A 17,284-nucleotide genomic window follows, 5' to 3' on the forward strand; every position below is an offset into this window, starting at 1 on the left:
GCGGTAATCTCTCAGGTAAGTTATTGGGAAAAACCGCTCGATACTAGTGCAACACCTAGGCAATCTCACATGGAATATCCTGCGCCCCTGTCGAATTTATCCATTCGTCGAACAGAGTGTGCTCGACTTTTGCCATAGGCCAGGTAGACTCCTCGTCACTCTCCGCTGCCGCCGAGGCGGTTGAGGCCAAAGGACTACGTCAGCCGGAGGACGTGCGTTGATTCCCAATTAACGCGCAATAAAGCGCGCCTTGCCATTCATCCGAGAATCGTAGGGGAACCGCCGAACCGGAACCGCCGAACCCGCTTCGGGTAAAGCCAGTATGAGATGCAAACCGTGCAATGGAGCCCTGAGATTCTTTGTGTCAGCCGCCGCCTGACGAACGAGCGACGTTATCCGCGCCTTCGCCTTAGTCTTCGCGTGGGACTTATGCCTCCTTGGAGGCGGGCGTAGGAATATAGCTGCGTCCTCGGCTGACATACTCGCCACTTGTTTGGCCAATATCTCACATGCTTGCTCTGCTGGGGTCCTTGGGTCGACTACGGTGGGACTGTCTCCTTGTAGCGTTGCTTCACCAGTCCGAACGACCGGTAACTCGCACCACTGGCCATTCACATAGGTTCGGAGTTTGTCGAACTGGAAATACCAGGCTACCTTGTGTTCCGTCAGCCAATCCAAACCCGATACTATGTCATAGGGAACGGGTTCCACTAAAAAGTCCCCAGAACAACGTGCATGTCCGCACCACATCGTCAATCCCGTCACAACCCGATCAATGCGTAATTGTTCACCTGTAGCTACGGTGAACCTATGCTCTTCTGGAAGTCTCCGCACCTTCAGCTGCAGTCGTTCGAGTGTTTTAGGACTAATGAAACTTTCTCGAAGCCTCAGTGTCCAAGAGGGCCTCACAAGGACTCCGTGCGAGCTCAACGCGAAGTACCGCCGTCGCACCGACATAACACAATGCTCCCCCTTGGTCGTAAGACTCTTTCGGGCAAGTCTCCCTCCACCAGTGTGGCACAATCTCTGTCGTGTCTGACCTATAGCCGTCTTCTGTTGCCTCTGCAGACTTCTTGCTGCTATCCGTCGTTGCGCCCCACCGCGTTTCCGAAAGCGGCTGAGTCCGTTCCGCGTGCCCATCGCTCGTATTAGTTCCTTCCGCAGTGCTGAGGAGTTGGTTTCCCGATTCAAGGCAGACTGGAATGGCATTAGGGCCTGTCGCTACCGCACACATCATCCCTTTGCCATGGCTACGCGGCCTAGAACGCTCGTCTCCAACCACGCCTAGGCCCCCCTGTTTAATCGTTCCGTCTTCTCAGTGCTAGAACGGGTGGAGTCCCTAATGCTGTTGTCCTCCGGCTTTGTCTGGCCTCGTGCATACGGAGGACAGTCCCGAGCATAGTGTCCCACACCGTCACACTTCTTGCATGTTACCCCCGGACGTTTGCTACGTTCCCTCTTGCTGGGGCAGAGAAGTGCAAATCGAAAATCGACCTGGGTTCTGCCAGGTCGATTTTCGATTTCCCGGCGCCGACGGGGTCCATTAGCTTGGATAGCAGCCCCAATGGCTCGAATTCCTTTCTCGGAGCTCCAACACACTCTGCTTGAGCTCGTATAGGCGTGCTGCGCCTGTCGCCGCTTGTTCCCACGACTGATGCTTCACCTGCTCGTTATTGGTGCTTAGAAGTTGGAGGTTCGTCGGTAGCCCGGTGCAGTAGTAGTCAGCGAGTTCGTCGGGGGCAACAGCCAAACCACACTCCGCTACAGCCGCGAATTGGTCCGTGTGTTCCTTCGGGTTACCACTGCACCGTATTTTAGTCAACTCCGTTAACAATTTACTCTGTGACATTATTTTGTCGAACCGCTCCAGAAGCCTGCGCTGTACTGTCGCCCAGTCGGTTAGGTCGATAGTTCTCCGTAGATACATCCGATACGTTAGAGCCAGGCCCACAAGGTGGTCAATAAGTTCGTTTCCCCACTCGCGCGGCTCCAATCCCATCTGGGTGTACCGTCGCTCGACGCGCAGCAGAAAGACCTGCATAGTGCTGCCCTCTTCTGGTACTATGGGAGACGTTCCGCCCGATTTCACGGTCCTCCCTATAACAGTTCTTATTGCACTCATGGCGGACCGGAATTGGTCTCGCATGACGAAGGGACTGTCGCCTGGCATAACAGTGGTCATATGTATCACCTGCGGGGTCGCCTCCTTATGCCCATACGGCCTCTCTGCCACGGTGGGCTTCGGAGTAGCGTGACTACAATGGGCCGGCGTCCCTCTCGGAATTTTACTTATTGACATTGTAGAAGTTCCCTGCTGTGTGGGGCAGATAACGCGTCCGTTGCGGAGATGCAACCCCTACCGAGCGAAGTTATCTAGCCTTGAATCATTAAAACATAGTATTTCTACTCCGAAGTCCGGAAAGAACAAAGATTTCTATCCCGGAACAGCCCCCAAATGTAGTGCACAGCGCCTACTGCTGCGACTACGCTGCTACCGCCCCCTCGATCAGGGGCCTATGATCAGCACTAATGTTGGTCCATTTCTTTGAAACAGTAACTCAAATATGACGAAATACAGTTACTTTTAGTTTTCCAAAATCCCTTATTTTGAAAATCCTCGCCACTTGGGGTCCTCGCCTCCTAGGCACTGTGGGGAGGATTCCTGCACCAGTGCCGGCGCTATCGCCAGCCCCAGTCTCCACGTATTTACGGGCAGCTCTAATGTATGCATGTTAATTCGCAGACAAATGGCCTTACTTTGATCCTAGTATGACGGTCCTGTCGTCTTCCAGTGTTGCGACCTCTTGTAGGTCGCTAGCTAGCTATGTTCTACAGGTCACCAGTAAGCCCTATTGTAGTGCCTGTGCACTACACTTCGCCCTCTACACCAACAGAGGGAGGTCACCCTGACAGCAATGATAAAGCTCCGGCTACGCCGAAACGCCCAATTTTCCACGATCCATACAATGCCACCGTTGCGCAGCCCGGTTTCCAGTTTCGTAACCGCCAACTTACCTTCTGTTGCCAGCCCCCTTAGTTGCGCGCTTGTATCCAGGGCCTCTGGCGCATCTGCTTTCCTGACTTTCCGGAGTTCCTCGTACGCATCCTTTATGCACATCATGACCATGTGACAGCCGGGCACCGAGGCCAGAAGAAAACCTTCCTAGCTCTGACCAACTCCTACTATTGGCCAGGAGTTGGTCCATACAGCCCGGCGTACGTCGACTCCTGCACATGCTTCTGTCCTTGCAAAGCGCTGAACCACAAGGTTGCGGGCCCCTTTCAGTAGCTCTTCATTCCTTCGAGTCGGTGGAGTCGCGTGAACCCTGATTTTGTTTCTGACCTACCTCTCACTAACAGGGGGAACGATTCCATTCTAATCTTGGTGGACTCCCTCAGTAAGATGGTTCATTTTGTTCCGGCTAGGAGATCATACACTGCAGCTGATATTGTGGAATCCTTGGCAGGGGTACTTATTCGCTGTCGTGGATTCTCAGACACGTTCCTCTCTGATCGTGATCCTCGACTCCAGTGGGATCTGTGGCTCAAACTATGCAACCGCTTCGACATCTCTCGGGCGCTGTCGCCATCCTACCATCCCCTGAGCGACGGCCAAACAGAAAGAGTGAACCGCGGTCTAAAGCAAATGCTGCAGAACTACATTCAATCCCACGATCGGAAATGGCAGCCCCTCCTGCCATATGGCTTGCCTACAAGACCACAAGCCAAACCCCAACTGAGCCCTCACCCTTCGATATAATGGTTGATGAGAACTCACTTTGTGAGGGCGGAAATGAGGGCAGGAGCTAAAGCGCCAACAGTGTCGAGTTCCGCTGCGGTCAGCTTTTCCGCCGGCTAAGCAACACAGCACTGGACCGCATCATGTGAGCTAAGTGATACGGGGATACTAAAAGACGAGCAGTGGAGTATGTACTGGGAGGCAAGGCGTTGCTGAGCAGCGAACACCTGCCCGCCGTGTCCTATGTTTGAACCGGCGTACCGGCTCCTCTTTGAGATCACCGAGCGTATCGAGGGCCTGCCGCCCTGCTCTGCCGGTTACCTAGGAGTGTCACAATGTTTTCCACGTGTCGCAGTTAGTCCCTTAGGGACCCCTCAATCCGGACCTGGTTCACCACGAAGCTACCGTGCGGTGCCCGCCTAACCGTGACGCAGTAAGCAATCTTAGGGATCAGTACATTATATATTATATGCTTGATCAGCAGGGCTCAGATGATAAGGCGCAGTACCTACTCAAGTGGGCTGGCGCACCTGAGGACCGCGCCACATGGGAGCCTGCTCACCACCTACCTGGCTGGATGCCCAGCCTCGCCAAGCGCGTGGAGGCGCTGCCAGCGCGGACAATAACGGGCCCAGACTTCCTGTCCACCTCCCGACACCCCTAAGTATCCCGAACACCCCGCTCGTGCTGCTCACAGAGCGTTCAGCCCTCCATCATCCCCTGTTCCGTTCCATCTTGCTTCGCTTTGTTAAACACGTGGTGGTTCTTGCCGTTTCTCCGTGTAGGACACCTCTGCAGCAGTCTTTGTGTTGTGCAGCGGTGGGCCAGCAGTGCTCATGCGACGGCATGTGCACCTAGATAGTGACTGCATAGTTGGCACCATCGCATGAGGGTTCCGATAAGGATAGTGTTCAGACGTGCCGCAAGTGACAAGAGGGAGGCAGTACAGAATGAAGACTAAAGTGAATTAGCGCAGTAAATGTGTGACTATGTGTATGAATGCTCCAGTGACCTCCTAACATGACCTTACAGGCTCTTCACAACAACTAGATAGTGACTGCATAGTTGGCACCATCGCATGAGGGTTCCGATAAGGATAGTGTTCAGACGTGCCGCAAGTGACAAGAGGGAGGCAGTACAGAATGAAGACTAAAGTGAATTAGCGCAGTAAATGTGTGACTATGTGTATGAATGCGCCAGTGACCTCCTAACATGACCTTACAGGCTCTTCACAACAACAAGGGGGAAAGCAAGTAAATAAATAGAATCCAAACCACGCATAAACACAATCTAAACCTCATACTGTATAACAGTAGCAATGATCCGTAGGCCACTTTTCACTCGCATACACGTGGAAACAGTGTGTAGGACTAATACAAACAAGCGCATTGGAGGCTTAAGGTCTAGAGGAGTTAGCAAGAGGACAAGCTCAAGATAGGAATAGGGGAGGTTGTAGTTCGCATATACTACAATGGTTTCCTTTGAGCTGGAGGCTTCGTCCACCCGCTGGTGGCCTGCTTGAGGTGCCGGAGCACGGCACCGACACAAGTAGATTTCTAGATACAGACCTGGGAAGACCTCCCAGACGTATTTGACTGACTCTAATATAAGATTTTACCGCTAATCTGAAGGGAGGAAGTCGGGCTTGGAGGTTTAATCATTCAAGTCCATAAGCGCACAGCGTACTACACTATAGTGCAGGGATTCTCACGGTCCAGGGTAACGGCAAGCAACAAAAAATGGCAAAATATTCAGAGGGGCAATAGGCAACGATAAGAAGCGACAAGCTGTTTGCGCTTCATAACGTCACATTTTCTCCATAAATCTCCAAGGCAGTAACCTAGGAATATAGCCTTAGCCGCACAATTTTTGGATGTCACATTTTCTCCACAAATCTCTAAAGCAGTAACCTATGAATGTAGCCTAGTGTCCGGCTTGGATACGCACTCAGTATTAGTTAATGAATTCGATTCGGGTTTCATAAAACTCAAGCGCAAACTATCCTGCAAATCAACTCCGAAAAGCCGAAAGCTTAACTATGGAAGACAGGTGCTGAACCCTCAGGGTTGTTGCATGCCGTGACGAGGTGTGGTTTTCTTTTGCCCACGCCCTTCGCCGCTGTTGTGGAGAGGACTGCTTTTTCCTGCCTTTCTTAGTGTTGAAGGCATTTGTAGGCCTTCCCAGAGTACCCGGGGGCGCCACGATTTTGGAATTCCTACGGCAGGGCTCTAGAGAGTTGGCGCCAATCGCATCCTTGGCATGCAGGTTACTAAAGGTTTGTCCAACGTCGTCTGTTTTTCTCTGTTTTGGCGGATACTCGTTGGGTCATATTTTGGCAAAACATGTGGAATGCATCAACGTTGTACCATATGCCTCTGCCTTCAAGCGTTTTCTGGGCTGCCACTGCCCTGACCGTTAGAAAAAGCCGCACTCAAGCGGGGGCCTTCTTTTGAAGACAACTTGCTATTGCGCTGGGGCAGCTCCGCCGGACTCTCCACGAACACGGGAGGCGCCCTGAGCGATATCTCAAAGAATCACGCATGCATGACTCCTCGAGCTATGGCTTGGCCAACCGTGATCGTGTGAGCCTCGTTTCCTAAGTGTCGCCACCATCTTCACTGCACAGGCTGCGCGATAGGACACCCGGAGAGGGTAAACCGTATGAAATATCCCTGCTGCAGTTGGCTGAGTCATTCCGACGCTTCTAAATAAGAACCCTTAATTGGCGCTGTTATGCTATGCCTATCGGTCTAACGCCAACTCTCAGAGATTCCGCACTCTTGCAAACTCAGCAAATCACGCAATGTCAGGTTAATCTTTCAGTCAATTAGTCGCACGTTGTGCTATGCTCAATTAGCTTCATTGTTGAGAAGTGTAAATAATTGAGCTTTGTTCTTGATGAAGGATGAAACATGATGTACACCACAGCTTCGTGAAACCCTGGAAGCGTTGCGTGTGAATATCCTAAGATTACTGATTCACATTGCAGTGTGTGTTATAATTCGTAAATTAGACATGCTGCCCTATTAATTTGTGTATGTGTTTGATGGTTTTTTAAGTGGAGGTATGAAGTCGTGAAGCTAACAGAGGAATTTGTGTGCTCTTCAAAAACATGAGCAGGTACTGTTGCAGACATTGGGGGACTGGGATCTTACCACGTGAGGGCGCCAAAATTTTATAAATGAGGTAATGCGTGACATGACGAACGCTTGTAGTGTTGTATCGTGATGTACTACTATGGACGAACGTTTGGAGTGTTGTATCGTGATGTCCTACTATGGAATATGTCACTGCTAGAGGATCCAATCTGCCAGGAAGGGGGACGTTTATTTTCAAAAGAGTGTCGGGCGGGAATGTAGACAACGTTCGGCTTTGAGAGTTCGTGGCCAATAAGTCAAACAAGTGTCGTTCCTCTATCCATTAAGTGGGACTATTTCAGTACGCACGGGCCTTGAGGGCATACCTACCGCATTGCCTGGGAAAGTGCTAAGTATACTATAATTTCGACAACTTACCTGCAGCTTCTCTCTAGGCTTCCTTTCGCCTCAGACAGCCTCAGTGCGTGAATCCATTCTACAGCCGAATTTAGAACCCGCACTTCACACCTACTGCGAATCGATTTCGTTCTTGGAGCTTTGACACAGCTCCATCAAGCCCTCTCATAGCCATTCATTACAGCTTTGTGCACTTTACTCACAGTGTAGCTGGCTTATGCCAACTTGATTCCCTCCCCTCAAAGAGAAATTTTGCGATGCCTTTCAGTAGAAACATTTGCTATGTAGCGTTTGCCGAGCATATCACATGCATTTACTGAGAAGAGTATTGGCAACTCATAGATACGTTCGTGCGTCTTATCGGGCGTACCCATGGCCATGAAACATCTTGTAGTCTACGTGAAACCAACATCCATTCTACCTACAATATAACAAAATTTAGAAGAGGAAGTCTCTAGCGCCTTAAGGCTGATTGCTCGGGGTGAGCATGAACCCCATACTGAGTCCAAGCAAGCTTCACAGCTCTAATCTCAGCTAAGCTAGATGCCGAAGATCTGAAATTAGAGCGTATTACTCTCTTTTAATCATTTGAACAGCCTAAACCGAATCAGAGCTCATATCCCAAAGGCCGAATCTTAGCCTCATTAGGTTGGTTTTCCCATACTTCCTTGCGTGTCCAGGTTTTTCTTGGCTTATAACCATAACAGGAAGGAGCGCACTCATGAATTTTGCGTGCTGTGAAATGCCAGCGATGTGTGTTTCATGAAGATGCTCACTAAGAAGATTATTAAAAATTTTGGTGGATTGTGTACTACCCAATGCAATAAAATTCCCACGGTTCTGTGGGCAGAGCACAGCTACCATTATCGTGCAAAAGCAGTGCTCAAGTTAGATCTGCTTACACACTTTGCATTGATAATCTACAAATCACTTGACGGCCAGTGAAGTATTTCTGCATTCAATGAGTGCATCAGCTTCTTGGAATTATTCAGTATGCAGTATTTTCTTTCATATGAAGCTGGCTTCACTCTGAATCAATTCAGGCATTTGTTTTTCGGGCAAAACAAATTAGTCCCGCAGTCTTGAGGGCCGCGTACTTGAAATCCTATGTGCATTTAGATGGAAGCAGTGGAGATACGAACAGCTGTAGACATCAACCGTCACGTTTATCAGGGGAACCGCAACTCTGGGAGACACCTTAATGTCTTGACCTCTTCTGTCCATAGCAGGCGACGAAATGGAGCGAAAAACGGTCAACGTTTTCTGCAGGCCCTCTCACGTGGCGCGAAAAACGGTCAACGTTTTCTGCAGGCTCTCTCAGGTTGGATACGTGTTGGCAATGGTGGCCGATCTCTTCCTGAACTGCTTTGAGCTAAGCGAGAGCTTCTGGGCCATACATGAGGAAGTGGATACTGTGAGAGGCGTAACGCCTGCCAAATTGAGATGCCACTGAGTCCAATGCCTAGAATGATCCACCAGCAGATGGGTAGCGTTACCTGGAAGGCTCGAAAAGCCAACGGATCGTTTAAAGTTTCACGCCAGCGTTCAGTTCCTGTGCATGCCATGCTGGCTAGGCAGAATCCAGACAGTAGCCAAAGAAGTCTGACTTTTAGCTGATGTTTAAGTTCGGTGGAAGTTATCCATCTGAGTAGCAACAGAAACAACAAATATTCATACGGATTTTGGCCTTTAATAGTTGACGAACATAGCGACTATGGCTGCCTCACCTGTGACAAAACGTCAAGGAGGTAAAATTCATAAAATTGATCTACTGGAGCTGCAACTCGCCTTACTTGCGTCTCATTACCAGCATTTTGTGACGAAGATCATTGGGGATAACACCTAGGACGCTCTGAAAAAAGAAACGCCATACATAATGCCATAATGCGTTGTCACTTGATATCCCAGCGCTTCAAGGCGCTTCGAGAGGATGCTGTTGCTGGCTTACCGTCGGCTGCCAGGTGTAGCCACGTTCCCTCTCATGCTCGAAAAGAACATACCATAGGTCCTGTTGAAACATAGTCAAAAGCAGTCCTGCACGAAATGCTGTAAATGTATAGAGCTGCTGCCCTGTGCTAAGGAACTACGGCCAGACGCTCATCCCCCGTTCCGCTGCATGCAGAGTGATCATTAAACAGCCTCTGAATGACAGCTTCTCTGTATATAAGATCAGCTAGAGGTGAAGGTTTGGCTGATGGCGCACCCTGTCGCTCTCTTGACGATACTGTTTGACGTCGACAATTTGGTATATCTTCGCCATTTTCGAATTGCCTGCTGGATTCTCCCCCAGCCTTTTTAGACTCCTGGCCCTATGAGTGGTGCGTCCACACATTCTGATTACATGGCTATGTGTTGCACTTGCACTACGAACTGCGCTACAGCAAACTGTGTATATCCGCATGCGGGGTTCTTTCCCCTATCTACACTGTAAACGGCTGGTGACACGTGACCGTTTGTTTGCTGATGCCACTGACTGTACTAGACTGAAATCTATTTCTTCTACTCTGGTGTTTTAGAAGCCAATAAGGTGAAATAAAGCGCACGTTTCAATGACATGCCGCTCGCTGGGAACTACTGGAGCTTTGCACAGGCGGGGGTGAACGTAGTCGTCCTTGAAAAAACTTGTATACGCATTAATCGCCGTATCTGTTCTACTGTATTTCAGTTTCAAGAAATATGATCGCTGTTGATGACTTTCTGAATCGTTGAACCAAGGGGCTGCCCGCCACAGGCATGCACGGACCAGCTTCGATACGCAGCAGATATATGCAGCAGCGAAACACAAGAACTTCAAAGTTACGGGTGTTTCCAGTAAAGGTTCTGTAATTTTAACGCAAAGTCTTTCCGTGGTAGGCCAGCTTTAGGTACAACTCGTGTGCAGAGTGCCAGGGCAGCACGCGGTCCACGGCGATAGGGACTGTTCGCTTTGAGACCTCTGCGTAAATCTAACGTGCTGCCTCTCCTTCAGGTGGCCAAATAAACTTGGTATTCTTTTCGCCTTCTTATCCGGGCCGTTAGATGGCCTTAAAGCCGCGGTGGACTGCAGTGATTCAGCGACGCTAATGCTGGACGTCGTGTTTCTTTGGCGGGAATAGCGGGCTGACCTCGGTGCGGCTTTGAACGAAAGTCGTAGCTTCGTGAGGTCTCCTATTACTATGCTTAGTGCTGAATGAGCCGGGGTGCGACTAACAAGTAAATTGTGGGAGATGCATATCAAGCACTACGCGATGGGTGGTAGATGGATACGAAAAAACTTCGACAATGAAATTTTGGAGTTGATGCTTTGATATTCTGTAGAAGCAATGCCTTCTAGTAATCAGTGAACCCAAATATTTTTCCCTGTAGGCGGATGTTCTGAAGTTCTCCAAGGTATTGTGGCAATCCGCTGGTGTCGAAAGTGCGTACCTGCTGGAGCTGGTCACCCACTTGCTGATTTGCCGAATAAGTTACCTCGTCTGCTCTGTATTAGCCCTTTTTAGGCTTTCGAATGACGGCAAATCAGCTCCTTAACGAAGAAATGCAACCAAGAACCTCGCCACTTTGAATCGAAGTGGATAGTCCTGCAACTAGAGAAATGCGCTGCACTGGAAAGTATAAAGCGCAGACCGACTCTTAAATGCAGATGCTGGCTGCGTGTTAACGCGCAAGTGGAAGTCTCCTGAGGAGAGCAGCAGAAGACGCTTGGTCTCCGCTACACAAGGTCTGAATTGGCCGGTTGGCCGGGGCACTGTGCAGTGAACCGAGAATAAAGTTTATTATGAGACACACACTTCTTTAAGGCTGGCTGGGACGCAGAATGTTGTGACTCCGCGCATCTCCCAGATAACGAGGCTAACTTCAGGTGCAACGGACGGAAGTGGGGGCAGTTACAAGTTTGGTTTATGTGCACACCGAGGTAAGGTTCTGTTTCTCTCGCGTTATTGTATCGGAAATAGTTGTAGGCTTGCAAACGTATAGGAGTCGCTCAATGTATGGGGATGCACGCTTCCGTTTGCTAAAAGCCTTCCAAACTCTGTCTATACAGAGACCTTCCAGTTTCTTGACACAAGGGCGAACGCAACGCTGTCCTTTTGTATTTTTCGTGGCGAACAATCCACTACGAAGTGAGTAGATTGTGATTGTGTTGCTTGCTTCATCAGCGACAGAGGTGATTATGCCGTTGTCGTTTATATCATGCGTTGAAGCTTGCATGTTGCCCACCGACAAGTAGTACTATCAGTTCTGATTCGCTGAGAGAAACACCGCTCGCTTTACTTGCTTCAATCGATAAGAGTGTGCCTTCCTCCTGCTCCAATGCTGTACGCTAAAGTTTGCTTGCTCTCCACAACTATTGCCGCCTGGCTTCGTTCCACATTAGCAGTGGGAGGTTCATGTTCACAACTGATTCTACGGTATATACAAAGATATAACGGTGTTGTCAAGGAGTAGTGGGTTTTTGACCGCAGTCTCCCTGAAGAGTTTTGAGTTGCTGCAGTTCCCATTTTGCAAGGACAGCTCGAGAAGTGTTGGAAGCATAGCATTGCCTACCTAGTGCGCCCCGAATAATGCTGGAGGTCATCAACTTTGACAGGTTCAACTAAGTTAATTTTACTGAGTGGAGCGTACACAAAAGCTTGTCTAGTGATGGGTACTCAACGGCACGCCATAAGAAGACGAACAGCAACAAACTGGGTTTTGTGGAAGTGGATCCGTGAGTCTCGCACTTGACAGCAACTGTGTTAGGGAAGCGCCACTATTAGGATAAGTCAGCCACAAGCAAACCATGGAATTCCGCTGCGGCAGAGAGATTTCATTGAAGCATATCATATCGCCTAACGCAGAAAAAGGTTACGGAGTGGCATTCACCGCCAAGGTTCCTGGGGTGGACACCAATCACGATGCATTTAAAATGACAGTGAAACTAGTATTCTGTCAGGAACGCTGCTACGTGTCCTCAGACTGCTTGTTGTTTTCGAGCCAGCCTGATCGTCACAAGTGCTTCTTATTGATGACGCAGCAATTTGGCGCGCCTAGAACAGATTTTCTGTTTCAGTCTCCACATCAACTGCCCGTTAGCCTGCAGTGGAACATGGGCAAGAAACGAATACAGTCACCCGTCAGCATTCTAAGCTTTGCAACTACCTCGAAATGCGTCTGTTCCTTCGGAACTAAGCGCATCTGAAGTCGTTATGTGCGCACCCAGAACCACACGTTCACTAGACATGCAATCGGCAAAGTGAACCTGTGATTCTGGGTGCGCACATAACGACTTTTAATGAGCTCATTTCCGAAGAAACAGACGCACCTGGAGGTAGTTGCAAAGCTTACACGAGCAATTGGCAAAGGTCGATGGCACAGAAGCATCGAATGTCGGAGCTCTCTTGTGTTTGTATGTGTCACAAGAACTACGACGTAAGCATGTCTAAAAGGCTCCTCTGCTATCTAATTTAACAAACGATCAGCATAGTCTGTAAAGCCTTCCGTACCTGGTGCAGAAGGCTCACTGGGGTAGCCGGCGTGTGGCAAACTTCATCCATAATCCCTTTATGCATCGTCTCTTCCGTGCTTGGCTCGCACTTTTTGATGTCCTCGCCATGTTCTTCTGTCCATGAGAACTTTGGCTGGATAAGAACATGCTGCAGCCGGAGTTGTTCCTCAACATGCCAGATGAGTGCGTCCGCAGCTGTGAGCGCTGATTCTGCTGCTGTTCTTTCGCTCCTCTGCTGCAGCAGCATTAGAGCCAGTGTCATATTAGCAATCACTGTTGCTGCTGCTGCGGCGCAGGGGAAGTTGTTTCCATCCTCTTCGGATGCTTTCACAGATTTTTCTACTTGGCGAGACAACCTGATTATTGTAGCACACTGGTCGGCTTCCCTGGCATTCGATTTGGTATTTTTCGCTCTTTCGCAGGCGTGTGTTTCGGTTTCTGTGAATGTAATTTTCTCGTTAGTCGATGTTGATGAAGCTGGGTCCTGCTCTCCTAATAGGCCAGTCTTCATTGAGTATACTGCGCACGGGCAGTTGCCGTCATCAACCGTCACAATGCGACCTGGCTGATCAGACTCCGATAACACTTGAGCCAACAGATTTTCTAGTGAGTGTGTGTAAATCCCGATGCAGCGAAGCAAGAGAGCGCGCTGGCTCGTAGCAGTTTGCTCCATCGTAACAGAGCCTCTTGCGAGCCCTATTTCATCGGGTTGGTGATCAGCTGCTGTGGAATTTGCTGAAGGCGCTTCCAGGGTAGCCAGTTTATGCCTGGCTGCCAATGCCAACCGAAGTGCCGTATCGGCCTCCGCCTTCGCTTTTCCAATTTCTTGTAACCTTGAGCAACGTAGCAAAGTCAGCCTTTAAAAAATTGTTGGTGGCACTCAGAAAACAGAAAGATTTGCAGGAACGACAACAAACGAGCACGGAAACAGCACTACGTCATAGCTAATGAGTGCAGTACACTTTCCTACAGAAGCCTGCGGAAAGGAAACAGTGCCAAGGCACACCATTTTACATGCATCAGGTCAGCGGCTACGGCGATCCTTTCTTGATCAGAACGATCACTACCTCCGAACTCCCCGTCTACCGTTGTGTACAGCTGGAGAAGCTCTTCTAGGCTCTTTGCTGCGCTGCACGTAGATGAAACAACGCAGTGGGATAAACTTGATGTCGACGATGCAGCACCTTTTTCTTCTTTCAAGCTGTGTCATTTTGTGCTGGCAACTTCCTGCTTGTCTGTTCTGGAGGCTATGAATAATGATCTTGTTGTGTCATTGGCCAAGCTCCTTACTCTTCAAGGGAGTCGAGCCTCAAGAACGCTGCAGCCTGGCGGGCAAGAATGATTCGCTGCAAGTGCATGCACTCATTGTGTTCAAGGCTCTTCACTAGTGGCTGCCCCGCAACAGCAGCTGCTGTTTCTTCTTGTTGCATGTGTTCCTGCAAAATTGCCATTCCTTCTTTGCAGTCAGAAATAGCCTGCAACGAACATAACGCCCGTTGCACACTATCATCGCGTAAATACCCAAAGACGTTTTGTTATTCTGTCGAACTTACGGCTTTTGCCTTTTATGAGGAGGCATCACAGGCTACGCAGGAGAGCTAAATTCAAATCAAAGAAGCAAGTGTGTTGTTTCACCCCTTTGTTTTCCCCCAACGCTAGCCTGGCTAGGCTGCGTCCACAGAGAGCCTTGACAATTACAAAACGATGTTGGCTATGCTGCTGGGCAAGCTCTAGAATTGTTGCATACGCCTCAGCTGCTGCTGCTACATCTCCGCCCATCAGCAAACGAGCTGCTTTCGACTGTAGCCACTGTGGGCTAGTTTGCAGCACTCGAGATAAGTCATTTGGTGTTGCCCTATGAGTGCCGCTACAACGTAGGTCTGGTCCAGTGTGAGGGAGCGGTGGGGCGCGGGGGCCTCTTGCTGGGACTCGATTTGGTCTTCTGGGTCCAAAGGAAACACGTACTTTTGTGCAGGATTCCGGCTGAGTGGTATGAGCTTTTGTGGCTGCTAGTGAAGCTGAACCGCGAACAGATTCCGACAGCACGGCACTGCAAACAACCTGACCTGCCGACAAGTCAACTGGCGCATTTCTGTTCTTCCCGTTTATTCCATATGTCATTGCAGAGTCTGCAGCCGCTTTTGGGTCTGCCTGTAGGGCTTCGTTGCTGTTCGTGCTGGAGAAGCTACTATCAAAGGTGACGTCTGCGCCGAGCTTGCTTTCACTACCGCAGTCCTTGTCTTCATCTTCACACCAGCTGGCTCTCAAACACGGATCTACCCCATTGTGTGACTGTTGGGACTGTCCTTGAGCGCTGTGTGCCGTCTGCATGCCTTGTGGCTGGTGAATGCCATGAATTCCTATGTCAGTCACTTGATAGTCAACACGTTTATGGGAATTTGCTACCTTTGCCTTCTCTTGTTCGGGAGTTGTTCGCTCATCATCATCTATCTGCTGAAGCACCTGCTCCACCTGTAGACTCTTTTGGCGCTGCTGCCATTCTCGCTGTTCCTTCTGTTGTTTCCACAGGCGTTTTTGCTGGGCTTCTTTGAGGGCATCCCTGGCACCAACGCGCCCGCGATTCAACTGCTCCTGCCACTGGGTGTAATCAGCAATAGCTCTTTCTCTACGCTGCCGTATGCCATTTTGCCGTAGCCGCGGGTTACTAGTCGCACAGACGGAACCCCACAAACCTTTTTGGGCCTTTGGTACAATAATGGTGAGACATTCAGCTCCTGGAATGACCTTTGCAGATTGAAAAACAACGTCGTCCCAAAGGTCGAGCTCCAGAATCCATGGGTGCCAGCACACGCGCACGTAACAAATGGAAACAACAACAGACAGCTGTGTATTACGCTGCAGTTGGAGAAGATCCGCCTTCAGGGAAGGAATGCGAAGGCGTAATGCTAATTGTGTCGGTGTCTGCGACCAGGTATAGGCGATTGTGTTTGGCATTGTTTCAATTTGGGATGCAGACTTGTAAGGAAGCAGCTCATTTGTGTGTGTGCTGACTCTTTTATTAGGAAAGAATAGAGAGTAAATACTAACCTTAATAAATGCTAACCTAAATCATAGTGCTACGATATGATCAGTGGGCACTAGAGCTGCCGACCATGGACTGCCACCCTCTACATTTTATGGCATCATCCACGTTCAACTACGAGCAAATTGGTACATGACATTCATAGGCAGGCAAACTTCAAGAGGTTTGGCGCGGCCAATGACAGTTCCTGTCGAATGCGTTTTGTGAAGAACAGCGTGGATCGCCAGACAGTTCTGCGCAACTGTGGTTGGTGCGAATGCGGTTAACCCAACGACCTCGTAGCGTTTATCCAATTCGATCCAGCATGAAATGGTTTCTCAGTGGATGGGCGCATTAACTCTTTGCTATTTAGAATGTATGTACTTGAGTTCCGCAGCAATGATCTGGGGACTCTATGACCCCAGTTCACAGACCAGCAAGCCCCACTCAAACTGCGGCATAAAGATAACTCTGACGGACTGCATCCATGACACATCCTTGTAATATATTTTGGCAATTACAGTACGAATTGAGCCTCGCCAATACGTGGAGACTACTTTAAAGCGTAGTGGTTCCGAGGTGGCGGGGCCAGACTTCGCAGGAGGCGCACGTATTTGGAGGAGTACGTGAAAGGTATAAGTTTCTCTTAGTAACCGTTGCGGTTTATTTTTTCCGAGTTCATAAAATAAAGTGCAGCAAGATTTCGGTGATATTGCCTCACGCAGCCATCTGCGTTTGCTGGGAGTGATTATGTTGATCCCTGGTCCTGTTTGCCTATGGACAAACTGCTGCTAATGACTCCTGTGGCACATGCCCTCTGGTGAATCGGTACACTTCAAAGAAGTCATACCCTACCTTTGAGTGGCCTCTGACAAACCAAGCTGTGAGAGTGTCAAAGCACATTCGAGGCTTAAGCTGCGGCTTGAAGAAAAGCATAAAACATCGGGTAAGTGGACTTGGCGCAAGACCATGCAGGTGGCGCATTACGAATCAGCGTAAGCCTTAGAACCTCTTGGAAACTATTGAATTATGAATGCTGCGTCCTTGAACTGGTGTTAATGGGACGACTACTCTGTTGAACAAACACTTGCCATATCTGCTTGAGTTGCCTATGCGTCAAAATGTAATTGAGAGTTGACGATATTACGATGCATTAGGCATTTGATTCGTGGTGCGATTGCCGGGGAGACTTTCTGCCTCCTGCGGGCGGAAAGCGTGCCAACACAACAATTGCTTTTATGGTATGCTCCAGGATTCCTTCGACAAACCCGCTGCTGTCAACAAATAAATGCCAGATGCTGGCGAAGTCGGCTCGTTTATCCGAAGTGGAAGAGATCACGTTGTAGTTTGAACACGCGAGCTTCCGGCAGTGCAGCGCTCATGTTCACTACATGCGATGTGACTCGGAAATTCATCCAATAGAGCGGACCGCTAGAAAGCAAAGTCAAGAGTTCGAGATTCAACATACATTCTACAATGATATGCCCCAGCTTTCCTTCCCGTACGCTGCTGCACACAGACAAGACTAGTGAATGCCGCACTACCTTCATGTCGGTACCACG

General features: G+C 49.5%; 2 protein-coding genes across 2 annotated transcripts; one reads left to right on the forward strand and one right to left on the reverse strand.

Moving 5' to 3' along the window:
* Positions 1-8,470: 8,470 nt before the first annotated feature.
* ETH_00017115 (uncharacterized protein) lies at positions 8,471-8,686 on the forward strand (the record flags this gene model as incomplete). The annotated part of the gene is made up of 1 exon (XM_013374825.1): positions 8,471-8,686. The coding sequence occupies one exon, from the start codon at positions 8,471-8,473 to the stop codon at positions 8,684-8,686; it is 216 nt and encodes a 71-aa protein (XP_013230279.1).
* A 3,587-nt stretch (positions 8,687-12,273) lies between these two features.
* Positions 12,274-15,655, reverse strand: ETH_00017120 (uncharacterized protein; the record flags this gene model as incomplete). Its single annotated transcript, XM_013374826.1, has 4 exons — positions 12,274-12,390; positions 12,699-13,533; positions 13,991-14,175; positions 14,336-15,655. 4 exons carry the CDS (start codon positions 15,653-15,655, stop codon positions 12,274-12,276), a joined length of 2,457 nt encoding a protein of 818 aa, XP_013230280.1.
* Positions 15,656-17,284: the final 1,629 nt, after the last annotated feature.

This window comes from Eimeria tenella, genomic scaffold (genome assembly GCF_000499545.2).
Source record: "Eimeria tenella Houghton genomic scaffold, Eth_scaff23, whole genome shotgun sequence".
Lineage (NCBI taxonomy): Eukaryota > Apicomplexa > Conoidasida > Eucoccidiorida > Eimeriidae > Eimeria > Eimeria tenella.